The sequence below is a fragment of the Micromys minutus genome, assembly GCF_963924665.1.
Source record: "Micromys minutus genome assembly, chromosome: 2".
Lineage (NCBI taxonomy): Eukaryota > Metazoa > Chordata > Mammalia > Rodentia > Muridae > Micromys > Micromys minutus.
In genome coordinates, this window is record NC_137971.1 from 50,917,551 (window position 1) to 50,929,710 (window position 12,160).

The 12,160-nt window shown below is 50.8% G+C and overlaps 2 protein-coding genes across 3 annotated transcripts in view; one reads left to right on the forward strand and one right to left on the reverse strand.

Annotated features, from left to right (window-relative positions):
- The first annotated feature begins 1,680 nt into the window (after positions 1-1,680).
- On the forward strand, positions 1,681-9,899 carry OTUB1 (OTU deubiquitinase, ubiquitin aldehyde binding 1). Its single transcript, XM_080912369.1, has 7 exons — positions 1,681-2,861; positions 4,666-4,727; positions 4,946-5,044; positions 8,721-8,839; positions 9,016-9,100; positions 9,197-9,391; positions 9,520-9,899. The coding sequence occupies exons 1-7, from the start codon at positions 2,615-2,617 to the stop codon at positions 9,715-9,717; spliced, it is 1,005 nt and encodes a 334-aa protein (XP_080768495.1). The 5' UTR covers positions 1,681-2,614; the 3' UTR covers positions 9,718-9,899.
- Positions 9,900-10,687: 788 nt separating this feature from the next.
- The window catches only part of MACROD1 (mono-ADP ribosylhydrolase 1), a 134,899-nt gene continuing 133,426 nt past the window's right edge, over positions 10,688-12,160 (reverse strand). For both annotated transcript variants that reach the window (XM_080912371.1, XM_080912370.1), the window contains 6 exons: positions 11,845-11,966; positions 11,726-11,756; positions 11,536-11,609; positions 11,145-11,226; positions 11,018-11,052; positions 10,688-10,844 (listed from right to left, as the gene is read on the reverse strand). In XM_080912371.1, the coding sequence (XP_080768497.1) occupies positions 11,048-11,052; positions 11,145-11,226; positions 11,536-11,609; positions 11,726-11,756; positions 11,845-11,966 (314 nt within the window). In that variant the 3' untranslated portion in view covers positions 10,688-10,844; positions 11,018-11,047. The remainder of the gene's footprint in view (positions 10,845-11,017; positions 11,053-11,144; positions 11,227-11,535; positions 11,610-11,725; positions 11,757-11,844; positions 11,967-12,160) is intronic.

Below are 12,160 nucleotides of genomic sequence, written 5' to 3' on the forward strand. Positions count from 1 at the left end.
CAAACAAACAAAAACAAAAAAACTCAGGTTTTCAGGATTTTGAGGCAAAAACTACCCCCTGAGCTACTTCCCAGTCACTATGGCAATCTTTTTGATAAAGGCTTTCATATTGCTATCCTGGCTGGGGTAAAACGTAACCTGTGGCCCAGACTGTCCTAGAACTCAGTAATGCTCCTGTTTTCACCTCCTGAGTGTTGGGATTACAGATCTGAGCCAGCAGCCCAACTTTGTGTTGCCTATTTTTGTCACTGGCTTCAGACATTTGTGGATTTGTGAACTGGGAGGCAGGGACAGCATGTAAAGATGTGCCAGGGATTATTGGCAAGTCTGTAAGTGAGGTTCAAATGCTTTGGGATAGTCAGAAAACAGGAAGTGATGAAAGGTGCAGGTTTGGGAGTAAGAGAATAGCTACTAACCAGCAGATAAACACACACTGACAAGAGCCAAGCATGCCGTGCATGAGTGCGCACACCAGAAACCCCAGCACTCAGGAGAGGAGGCAAATGGGTTGGAAATCAACCTGGGTGTATGAAATAGAAATGAAAGCAAGGATTCAGCAGGAGAACATGAGCTTAGTGTGTGAGAATCCTTGGGCTCAATCGCCTCTTAAGTAAATAAAGCAACTTAACAAAGGTTTAAATACAAAAGGAAACCATGAAAGGTTGGAAGGAGTCGGGAGAGACTGGGAAGAAATGAGTATGACTAAAACAGAAAGGGAAGGCCCTGCAGAGAAGCAGAAATCCCTTATCTGTGTGCCTACTGTTGGAGAAACTCGGTGAACACAATGTTAGATGTTTATTGTTTAAAATAATAAGAGGCTGGAGAGATGGTTTTAGTGCTTAAAAGAATGTACTGCTCTTGCAGAGGACCTGGTTTGGTTCCCACACCCACATCCTGTGGTTCACAGCCACCTCTAACCCCAGTGGATCCTATGCCTCTGACCTCCATGGGTTTCTGCACTTACAGACCCACTTAACAATTAAAATATTTTTAAAAGTTAGCAGGGGTAGGGGTGGGGGATGGAGAGATGGCTCAGTGGTTAAGAGCACTGACTGCTTTTCCAAGGTCCTGAGTTCAATTCCCAGCAACCACAACTGTAACAGGATCTGATGCCCTTTTGGTGCGTCTGAAGACAGCTACAGTGTACTTGTATATTATAAATAATAAAAAATAAATCTTTAAAAGAAGTTATTCTCTGAGACTCTGGTTTGCAATTTCTCACTATAGATGGCCCTTCCTATAGCCACAGTCCTTCAGCACTCACGGACCTGCCAGGTTCACTACTGTTCACGCCACCTCTACCCTTCCAAGCCCTCTGCTAGCCTCCCCATGCATGTAGTACATATACCTACACAAATAAACCTTCAAAATATGTAAGTAAAAGAGGTGGGCTGGCAAGATGGCTCAGTGGGCAAAGTGTTTGCTACACAAACCCGATAATCTATGTTCCATGTTCAGAACCCATATAAAGTGAATGGAATCTATAAAACTGTACTTCCACACAAGCATCTTGGCACACACATTATAGACACAATAAAACTAACAAAAGAATGATAGTTGATAACTAAGGACATCATTTCTTTTTGGCTCCCCCTCTTTTTATTTATTTTTTGAGACAGGATTTCTCTGTGTAGTCTGTGAGTCTGGAGCTCACTCTGTAGACCAAGCTGGCTTCTACTCAGAGATCTACCTGCTTCCCTAGTGTTGGGATTAATGGTGGACACCATGCCTAGCCTCTACTTGACTTTTTGAAATTTTGAAGAGAGCTTTTCCACCCTGGTCTCTGTTACCTGGACCAAGGAGTCCATGTAGGAGCTGGGGTTGGGACCAAGGAGAGAGAACCTTGGAGGGTAAAAAGAGTCTCTGTGGCTCGGTGCTGGCTAAAGCCAGGCTACCAAGAAGTAAATGCCTTCTCCTGCAAACTCTCTGGTGTTTGCTTTTCAGGGTACACAGGGCCTGCAAATGGGAGTGTCCATTTTTCAGTATGGAGACATAACCCAAAGAAAATAGGTAGCTTTGGCAAAAATTAGCCAGGACGGCCACTTTTTGGCTCAGGTTTTGTTTTGTTTTGTTTTTTTTTTTTTTTTTTTTTTTTTTTGGTTTGGTCTGTTTGAGACACGGTCTCTTGTAGCCAAGCCTTGCCTGAAACACCAGAATTACCTTGAACTGATCCTCCATGTCTCCACCTTTCACGTGTTCAGATTATGGATTCAAGTCCACGCTTTTAAATAGCTCTGCTTTCTCAAATAGGAGGACGTATAGCTCAAAGTTAGGTCAAGGCTTTTGGTTTTGATATCAAGGAAAGATGCTCTCCGTGCTGTAAGGTCTTCAGAGTCTGTTGAGAACAGGTTCAGTGGTGAGAGGCGAGAGGCCGCGATTTCCGGGTTCCGAAGGGCGTCAGGTTGTCACCTCTTCTAGTCTCGTGGAAGCTCCGCACTGCAGCTACCCGAGCGTACCTTAAATGCACGCGCAGCTGGGATCAACCTTCTAGTGATTTTAATTCCATCTTGTTCCTTATCTCAGTTACACAACCTGCGTTTCAAACTTCAGTATACGGAAAACAGAAGTGACTCGAGGAGGTCCTCAGCACCCCAGGACCATTGGGAAAGTGGAAATGTGGAAGCGTGCGTTGGGTCCAGCCCCTAAGCGCTCCAAAGCAGCAGGAGCAGCCCTGGCCCTGACAACCGCCAAAGGGAGACTGTTGCTAAGAGCGTTGCGAAGGCGGGGCCACAGGAGGGGCCCACTTCCGGGTGGAGGGCCATTAATAACCCGGAAGCGATCGCCAGTGCGGCGCTGTTTAAAGATGGCGGCGGAGGAACCTCAGCAGCAGAAGCAGGAGCCGCTGGGCAGCGACTCCGAAGGTACGAAAGGAGGGAAGGATGCCCGGGATAGCAGGGGCAAGCTTCGGCCAGCCATTCCCGTGGAGCTCGGAGAGGCAGGATCCCGGGAACTGGGCGCAGCGTGCGACAGAGCCCTTCACCGCGTCTTCTCCCCTCCCCCTCACACTGGAAGCAGGGCCGCGGCGACCCCCGGCCGGGCGGGGCTGCCAGGGCCGGGGCTCGGCCTCTCGCGCACTCCTGGGGCGGGGCCTGGGCCGCCCCGCCTCCGCTGGTCCCAAGGCTTCGGCTGGCTCCCACTGTCTGCCCGCCCGAGTCCTCGATGTCAGCCGAGGCCTAGGCCCGGGCCGAGCTGCCCGCCTTTGCCCGAGCTGCTGAAAGGCCTTGAGTAACGCCGAGCTTCCAAGGACGAAGTCCCTGGTGGGCCGTTCGGGATGCCATTTGCAGCCCTTTTCCTTAGAGCTTGTTCTGGCCTTTCAGCTCCTTTGAGCAGATCCAGGCATTGTTTTCCTAGATCCCTGGTCCTTAAAAAAACAAAAATCGGTCACACCTTATCCCCATCTACCGAGAATTTGGGCTCTAGGGGCTGTCCTGTTGTAGGACATGGTGGGAAGCTCAGTTGAAAACCTAGGATAACCAGATCCCAAAGGATTGGCTTTAAAAAGCCAATTAATTATACACGCACACCCTACTCTAACTCCACAGTATATACTAGAGGTTGAGGGCTAAGACAACCCAGATATAAAGAAAGAAATTGTTCTCCATCACATCGAGGAAGGATCCAGGACTAGAATTAGTGTCTCCTGACTCCCACAATAGCTGCTTGGAGTCTTCAGAATGAACATCTAGAATCCATGAATAGCTCTAGAGAGTACTTAGGTAGAAGTTGCTGCAGGCAGAATCCAAGCGTATTTTGATGATGGGAGCAAGGTGATGGCATTAATCCATTCTACAGGTGAGGGGAGAGAGCTTTGTAGTTAAGTGGCAAGTGAGCTCAGACTGGAATTGTGCAAATGTGGACTTGCTCATAACCCTTTACTAGTTATGACCTTGGGTAAGATGGAGTCACCTCTCTGTATTTATTTTTTTAATTTGGAAAATGGACAATACATGGTACCACAGAAGGACAAAGGGTGTGTCTCAGTAAAGTGCATGCTTACATTCCATCTAGGGCACCACCCTTCATCCTGCTTTCTCCCAGAGGTTCCCTTCCCCAGAGCATTCCCAAGATGGCTACAGAGTGCTGATAGAAGGCAGGGAGGAAGGAATATTGGAGCTAGAGCTTTGGGGTGATCTTTACTTTGTCATGTTTTAAATTTTTATTTACTTATTTCTTGAGGTTGCTAGAAATAGAAACCAGGGCTTTACATCTGACCTACAGACAAATATATCTTTACCACTGGATTTCAACCCCAGACACATTTTTTTTTTTCAAGATAAAGGCTTGCCATATTTCTAGAGCTGATCTCAAACTCCCAGGCTTCTTGAACCTGCTCAGGTCTCTTAGTCCGGTCTGTAGTTGCTGGGACTCAGCAGCTGTGCACTATGATGCTTAGCTGCCCCCTTGTTAATTTTTATTTTATATTTTAGAGATTGGCTACACAGACTTGTGGTCTTCCTGTCTTAGCCTCCCAATGACACCATATCCAGCTACCTTCTTCAAAAGATGAGATGAGACTCAAAGAGGGAAAGACTTTGCCAAGAGTACACAGAGAGGTGTAAGACATAGGCTTTCAGATTCCAGGCCTGTTCTGCTAAAGCTGCCTACTGTAGAGATAGACCCCACAGGAATTCTTGGTTGCCATTTCTTTTTGTCTCCTTTTTCTAGGTGTTAACTGTCTGGCCTATGATGAAGCCATTATGGCTCAGCAGGACCGAATTCAGCAAGAGGTGAGGTGCTGAAGAAGGTTGGGGAGGGAGTAACTGAGGGCTTTGTGGTTGGAGATATATAGTCAGGACCTGAGACCTAATGTCAACTTTGAAGCCCTCTCCTCTCAAGTCTATTTCATGCTTTTATGGAGGTTGCTGTACCACTGGATGGCCAGCCCAGCACCCCTTTTGTAGGTGTTAGGTATGGGTTAGTCAGTCTCCTGCCTGCCTCCCTGCAGATTGCTGTGCAGAATCCTCTGGTGTCAGAGCGGCTGGAGCTCTCAGTCCTGTACAAGGAGTATGCCGAGGATGACAACATCTACCAACAGAAGATCAAGGTGGGATCCTGGCTAGAGGGGTGGGAGGGAGCCTCTTTCAGCCCTGCTTCTTGTCAGGCCTAATGTCTGCGAGGGGGGGGTGTTGGGGAGGACACACCTCCTATTGCTAGGTCTTGAAGTGTTCAGCCTCTGGACTGAGACCTCCATTCACATCAGATTGCCACTCAGCAGCTGTCTTCTTGACAGGTCCTTCAGTGCCTCTGAGCCCTGGGTGTCCTCATCTGTAAAGTAGGGACAGTGAAAGCATCTGCCTGTAGGGTGGCTGTAAGGTTGAGGTAGGTGATGCTCAGGTGGGACCAGGTGGGCACTGACAACTCAGTAGCCAGCCAGGGGCCAAACTTGCTGGTGTTGGGATGGGTAGATTGGTCACAGAGACCTGTCCTATAGTCTGTCTACTGGATCTTTGTGGACAACAGGCCTCTGTGTGTCTCTGCTGCATCACCCAAACTGAGGCAAGCATCTTTTCCAGTCACCCAGAAGTGGGGAGCAGTGGAGGTTGAACTGGTATGAGAACAGTATTTAGCAGATAGCCTGAAGGGTTAAGAAATGGTAGACTTCCAGTCTTCCTCCAAAGATCATAAGTGTTTATATCCTCTACTTGCAGCTACTTGATGTGACCAAGCAGGTAAACCCCCTTACAGGGGCAGTGCAAGGTTGAAACTGCCTGAGAGTTTAGCTGGGAGGGCATCATAGGTCAGAAATAACCAGGCATGGTAGTGAGTATCCACAGTTTTCCCCCTGTTGTCAGAGAAGCCACAATTCATGAGCTTTCCTGACTCCGAGCAGTTGGCAGGTAATGAAAACTTAAAATGTTACGTAGGCTGAGGTACAGCTAGCTCAGTAGTATCATGAGCCCAGTATTTGCAAGGCTCTAAGTTCTGTCCTTAGCACCTGAGAGGAAATGTGTGAACTCAATGAATAACTCCTGTTTAGCCTAGAAGTCTGCGATCTGCTTATACCTGCTACGCAGGGGTTTGGGATTTCTCCAAAATATATGTGAGGAGGTAAAGGTCCTGATTTTTAATCCAGGTAGACCTGCAGTTGTGTGACCTCAGGCAATGCTGGATCTCTGGCTAGAGCAAGTTTAGGGAAGGTGTTGAATTGAGTGCTGCTGAGCCCAGCAAGCCCTTAGAAAGCATAGGCTCTTCCTCTCCTATGTGGCCAGTTAGTAGAGTGATGGCCCGGGCATCCAGGGCTTCCTGTTCTACTGAGTTGCCCTGGAAAACCAAAGGAGATCCTCAGGTTCTTACCATTGAGTCATTTAGCAAACTGAATGCTTGAAGAGAGCTGTTTATAGCAAAGTACCTCAGCACCCCTAAACTTCCTTTTTGTTAAGCCGTCCTGCTCTTTCTGGGTGGTGATGACAAAACCAGGCTGGGTATGTACTTGGTTTCTGTGTGGAGTGGATTTGTGAGGATGTGAGGAAGTGGGCATGAGCCTGACAAGGTGCCTGACAGTATGTTCCTAGGGAGCTTGTGATAGCAGAGTGGCTGGACTCTGAGCAGTCTTAGCATCATGGTCATGCACTGGAGACTAAAGCACAGTCCTGCTTCTGTGATGCTTAGAGAGGGCAGTGGAGGACAGATACAAATGAAAAGATATATGTGATGGTCAGCATGTCTTTAATCCCAGGAGAAAATGAGGCAGGAGGATCAAGGTCAGTCTGGGCTAAATAAAGCAAAACCCTGTCCCACCTGTAACACACGCATGCACACATACACGTACAAGATTTGGTTGTTAGAGGTGGTTAGTACAGTGGAAAGAAATGAAGGAGTAGGAAAATTTGTTTTCTTTCCTTCCTTCCTTCCTTCTTTCCTTCCTTCCTTCCTTCCTTCCTTTTTTCTTGGTTATTCAAGATAGGGTTTCTCTGTGTAACAAGAGCTCTGGATGTCCTGGACTTGCTTATATAGACCAGACTGGTCTTGAACTCCAGAGATCCTCTTGAGTGAGTGCTGGGATTAAAGACATGTGCCTCCATGCCTGGCTGAGAATTTGCATTTTAAATAGGGGTAGTGGGCAAGAGCCTCTATAAACAGACAGAAGCAAGATGCCAAGTGATGGGGTGTCCAAGGGTAGTGGGATCTGAGGTGGTTTGTAAGTGGACATCTGGACAGGCTGGCGCCTCCATGAATGCCACTTTGGCCTGGGAGTGTCTGGGTGCTTTCAAGGATGCAGAGAGGAAGAAGGCTTAGCTGTAAGGTTACTGTTACTTCTGGGTGAAAATAGGTTTCAGGGGACAGTGGAGGAAGAGGGAATAGTGAGGGGCTTTGGCAATAAAACGAGAAGCAGGCATGATGGACCAGGAATGGGCTGTGTAGTGTTACATTTGGGTGCTAGGTGTGTTGAAGGAAGAACCTGAGGGATCTGCTCAGCCTGGTAGATGTGTTGGGGCAGAAGTGGGCCATCTCTGAGGTAATTGAAAGCCTGGGTGAAGATCAGATTGGTGCAAACCAGCTGTGGAAGTAGAGATGTGTGAAACAGTGAAGAGGTGTAGGGAGAGCATCTAAGGTGGAGCTCTATCTAGGTTTGGTGGTCTGGAATTTCAGCACTCGGGAACCCAAGGCAGGGTTACAGCAAGTACAAGAGCAGCATGGACTGCAGAGTGAGACCTGCCTCAGAACCAAAAGGAAAGGAAATACTGTATCTGTGCTAAGAACTGAAGATACTGTCAGGCCTCTGGTCTTCATAGGGCAGGCAAGAAGCCTGGGCTTGGCTATGTTGTAACTGGCAGGTGTCCTGAAGAAGGACACTGTGTCCTTTGGTGGAGCCTTACCCTCTGAGTAGAGAAGGATGAGGGGTAGCCTGGGAGAGAACAGGTGAAAAGATGAAGTGTAGTGCTGCCACTGTCCCAGGCTAGGCCAGGGAGGGCTGATACAGCAGCTCTAGGTTGTTCCTAACCGTGGCCAGACACAAGCCTCCCACAGGAGTTTCTGTTTTTACTGGGAGGCCTACCTGGATTTTGTATGCCTCTGGAGTCAAAAAACTAGTAGGGAAATATCCTTGAATTTGAAGGACACCAGCTAGTGACAGACGAGATGTCAGGGCCATGTTCTCAGTGTGAAGGGACTCTTATTACTAACAGTTGTCTGAGGATAATCATCAGAGGATGGAGCAGGCACAAGAGGTGGCCAGGGCCAGTGTCCAGGTGGGCGAGAGGCCTGCTTACCAAGCAGCACTAGGATCTGTCGTGAGGATGTGCTTCATTTGGAGGAAGCAGAAAAGGCTGAAGGAGATGGTCCCTGCTTTGGGCAGCATGGTTAGAAGGTGAAAGTGTATGGGGAGCTAGTTTAGCCTCAGACTGTAGGGAGACCTTCTCTGTGTGGCTAGAGCCCTGCTGGGCAGGGCAACTGGTAGTGTGGCCTGTCCTGTTCTCCTGCTTTGTCTTGCTTGCATTTAAAGACCTTAGAAGCTGCAATTAGTCAAGGACACATTTAGCCATCTGTTTTTAAGTGAAGCTCTAGCCAGTGGCACCCACATAGCTTAGCAGCTGGTGACCGTGCACTGTTGACATATAAGTGCATAGCTTCCAGGAACCTCTAGGGGAGAATTCTGTGCCAATGGGTGACTTGGTGTTCCCATTCGGAAGCCAGGAGGTAGGAAGCTGGAGCTCAGTTGCCACCTGCTGCTGTGACCATTTCCTGAGCTGGTGAGTGTTAAGGTGGGTTGCTCTCTGCAGGACCTCCACAAAAAGTACTCATACATACGAAAGACCAGACCTGACGGCAACTGCTTCTACCGAGCATTCGGCTTCTCCCACCTGGAGGCTCTGCTAGATGACAGCAGGGAACTGCAACGGTGAGGACGGGCGCTGGGGGCTCAGGCCTCTCCTGGGAACAAGGAGCCTTAGACCAGCCATTAGTTAGGTTGCTTGGGAGCTTCTTTTGAGCTTAGTGGGTGTCCTTGTCTAGGCAGGACTGGGCTGGCTCGGGCCTTGCTCTGCTGGCTGAGGAGCCTATTCTTCCCACCTACAGGTTCAAAGCCGTGTCTGCCAAGAGTAAAGAGGACCTGGTGTCCCAGGGCTTCACTGAATTCACAATCGAGGACTTCCACAACACGGTGAGTGAGCCCACCTGTCTCAGACTGGGTTAACAGGGAGGGTGGCCTCTTGTCACTCATCTTCCTCATCTTACCTTTTGTCCCTGGTTGGGGCAGTTCATGGACCTTATCGAGCAGGTAGAGAAGCAGACCTCAGTAGCTGACCTGCTGGCCTCCTTCAACGACCAGAGCACTTCAGACTACCTTGTGGTCTACCTGCGACTGCTCACCTCAGGCTACCTGCAGCGGGAGAGCAAGTTCTTCGAGCACTTCATAGAGGGTGGCCGGACTGTTAAGGAGTTCTGCCAACAGGTGCCATCTCCTTTCCAACTCTGCCCTGGGCCCTCTTCTCTTTTGTGTCAGGGTGGGGCATGCCAGGGTGAGCTGTGGGACCTGGGGGAGGGGTCCTGAGACTGGCCTGACCTGCCCCTATGCCGCAGGAGGTGGAACCCATGTGCAAGGAGAGCGACCACATCCACATCATCGCACTGGCCCAGGCCCTCAGTGTGTCCATCCAGGTGGAGTACATGGACCGCGGCGAGGGCGGCACCACCAACCCACACGTCTTCCCTGAGGGCTCCGAGCCCAAGGTCTACCTTCTTTACCGACCTGGACACTACGATATCCTCTACAAATAGGGCTGGTTGGCCTACTGTGCCCTGCCTGCCTTCCCCTGTCAGGCGCTAGATGTGTACAGAGGGTTTTTTTCTTTCTTTCTTTCTTTTTTTTTTTTTTTGTGGTTGTAAATGGTCATATTTCACTCCTCCCTTTTCCTGTCATAGAACCTACCATGTTTTATTAAAGGGGATGCTGGTGGTGAGCCTGAGTGTGCGTTTCCCTGCTCTGCTGCCCTTCCCTACCTGCCCGCTGGCTGCTGTGTGTCTGGCTGTCCCCCAGCTTCTACCTGTCTACCACCAAGCATTTCTGCCAAGAGACATTTGAAGGGACTAGGCTCCATGGGCCCCTTCTGGCTCCTTGGAGTTCTGCTTTCTACCCATAGGCCAGCCCTTTCTTCCTTAACCTCCCAAGGGTTTCTGTGGGAACTGTTGAAGTTCCTTGGGAACTTGACCAGAGGTCTCAAGCCACCCATACTCAAAGCACTTCTAGACTTGCTATTGTGGCTAGGGTCCCCAGATCACAACTCTGCCCACCCTCAGGGGTCTGCATGATTGAGGAGTCCTGAGTAAGAGATTTATGGGAAGAGGCTGGCTTGGAGTAGGGGGAGGAGCTAGGCATCCTCAGCGGGCCCTGGAGGAGCCAGCCTAGTGTGAGAAAATCATCTAGTGGGGCTTGCCTGTTCCCTGTTCCCAGAGACCCTGCCTGTGCCTGCTCTGCACCTCCTTTGCTTGGGCCATATCTGCATTACCTGCCTCTTTGCCTTCTCCTCTCACCCCCAGCACATGTGGGGTCTCAGCCCAGGCTGTGAGCTCCTTGGGGGCAGGCCCTCAATAAATGTGAAGTGCTGCCGCCGCTGCCTCTGCTGTCTGGCCCATGCATCTACCCTCCTGGCTCACCCAGGGCTATTGTAGCCTCTTGAAGCAAAATGCCCAAGACATCATCCCTACTTTTCTCTGAGGGGGTTGGGGGAAGGAGGACCAGCCAGACCCAGTCAGTGAGGACAGACAGCTTTATTGGGAGGCTTCTGAAGGCCAGGGCAGGAAAAGCTGAGGGAAAGGACAAAACCCGTGGTGGCCAGGCTGGAACAAGCTGCAGGCTTCTGAGACCTCTCAGAGCTGGGAACGAGGTCCTACAGGCCCAGGTGGGTCTGAGGGCAGAGCAGATGGGTTAAAGGGAATTGAGGACTTCTGAAAGCCCTGGGCCCCTCCCTGCCTTTACCGCCCCACTGCATGGATGTAAGCAATGGCAGATTGAGCGGTGTTAGAGGGCCGGGTTAGTAGTGTGGGGCGGCCACACCATATCGGGCCAGGCCCTGCTTACCAATCCTGTTCAGGGTGGGCTGTGGGAGCCTCAGGCTGGAAGGCAGAGGACAGTGAGAGATGCCCCGGGGCCATGGGGGAGGCCTAGGCTGGCCTAGGATAGCCAGGAAGAAAACAAGAGCACATACCTACTGGGAAATAATGGGGCAGGCGCTCCCGGTAAATGCCCTCATCCTTCTCCAGGAACACACAGATAATGAGCCGGTCCACCTGTGCCAGGAAGATTTGCTCAGCTTGGGCGAGGCCTCCACCAGCCTCTCTCTCAGTCCTGGTACTGTGTGCTCCCCCAAATTCAGGGTCTTGACTACCATGGATGCACTGTCCTCAGGAGACTTGAGAATTTACCGTTGATAGAAGGGGTTCAGGCTGCACACTTGCTTCTTCCCATCTTTTGTCTCACAACAAACAAGCCTGCCCTAGGGAGTGTGCCCGGGGAGGGCAGGTACCAACCCGCCACACCAGCTCAGTGCTAGGTACCCCTGCTCCAGGCTCACTGCCAACCACTCTCTCAGGTCTCACCTTGTCCTTATGCTGCTCCAGCCATTCCCGCAGCGTAGCCAGCACTACCTCCGCAGCCTCTTCATTGGGGTAGCCTGAGGGCAGGGTCTGGTGAGTCCACATCTGGCCCCGCCCTGCCCACCTCCGGGACCAGGGTGAAGTGGGGAGAGGAGGCACTATTCCCACCAGGCCTTGCATTTTCCAGACTCACCAAACACGCCTGTGGAGATGCATGGGAAAGCCTAGGGAAGAGAGGGACAACGACACGGGGACTTGATCTCTTGGTGCCTTCCCTGATTCCCCTGCCCCTGCCGCCAGTTTGACTCTTACCACCGAGCGCAGCCGGTGCTCCAGCACCAGGTCCAGGCTGCTCAAGTAGCAGCTGCGGAGCTCCGCCGCCTGGCTGGCAGTGGGTTGGCCCACAGCGATAGGCCCCACTGTGTGGATGACATCTAGGGTAGGGCGATAGCGTCAGTCAGATGGCCTAGGTCTCTCCTGCCATCTCACCAGAAGGACCCTATCCTTGCAGCACACACTTGTGACCACCCACCCGCATGTCACTGCTAGGTGGTGGAAGACCGTGACATTGCCCTCTCGGTCTCCTGCTCTCCTCCCTGCTGCAGCTCCAGCCACTTCCATCTGCTAT

Coding starts and splice junctions, on each gene's coding strand:
- OTUB1 (XM_080912369.1), top strand. CDS start 2,615: ATGTGGAAGCGTGCGTTGGGTCCAGCCCCTAAGCGCTCCAAAGCAGCA. Junction 8,840..9,015: donor GACAGCAGGGAACTGCAACG/GTGAGGACGGGC, acceptor TCCCACCTACAG/GTTCAAAGCCGTGTCTGCCA. Junction 9,392..9,519: donor TTAAGGAGTTCTGCCAACAG/GTGCCATCTCCT, acceptor CCTATGCCGCAG/GAGGTGGAACCCATGTGCAA.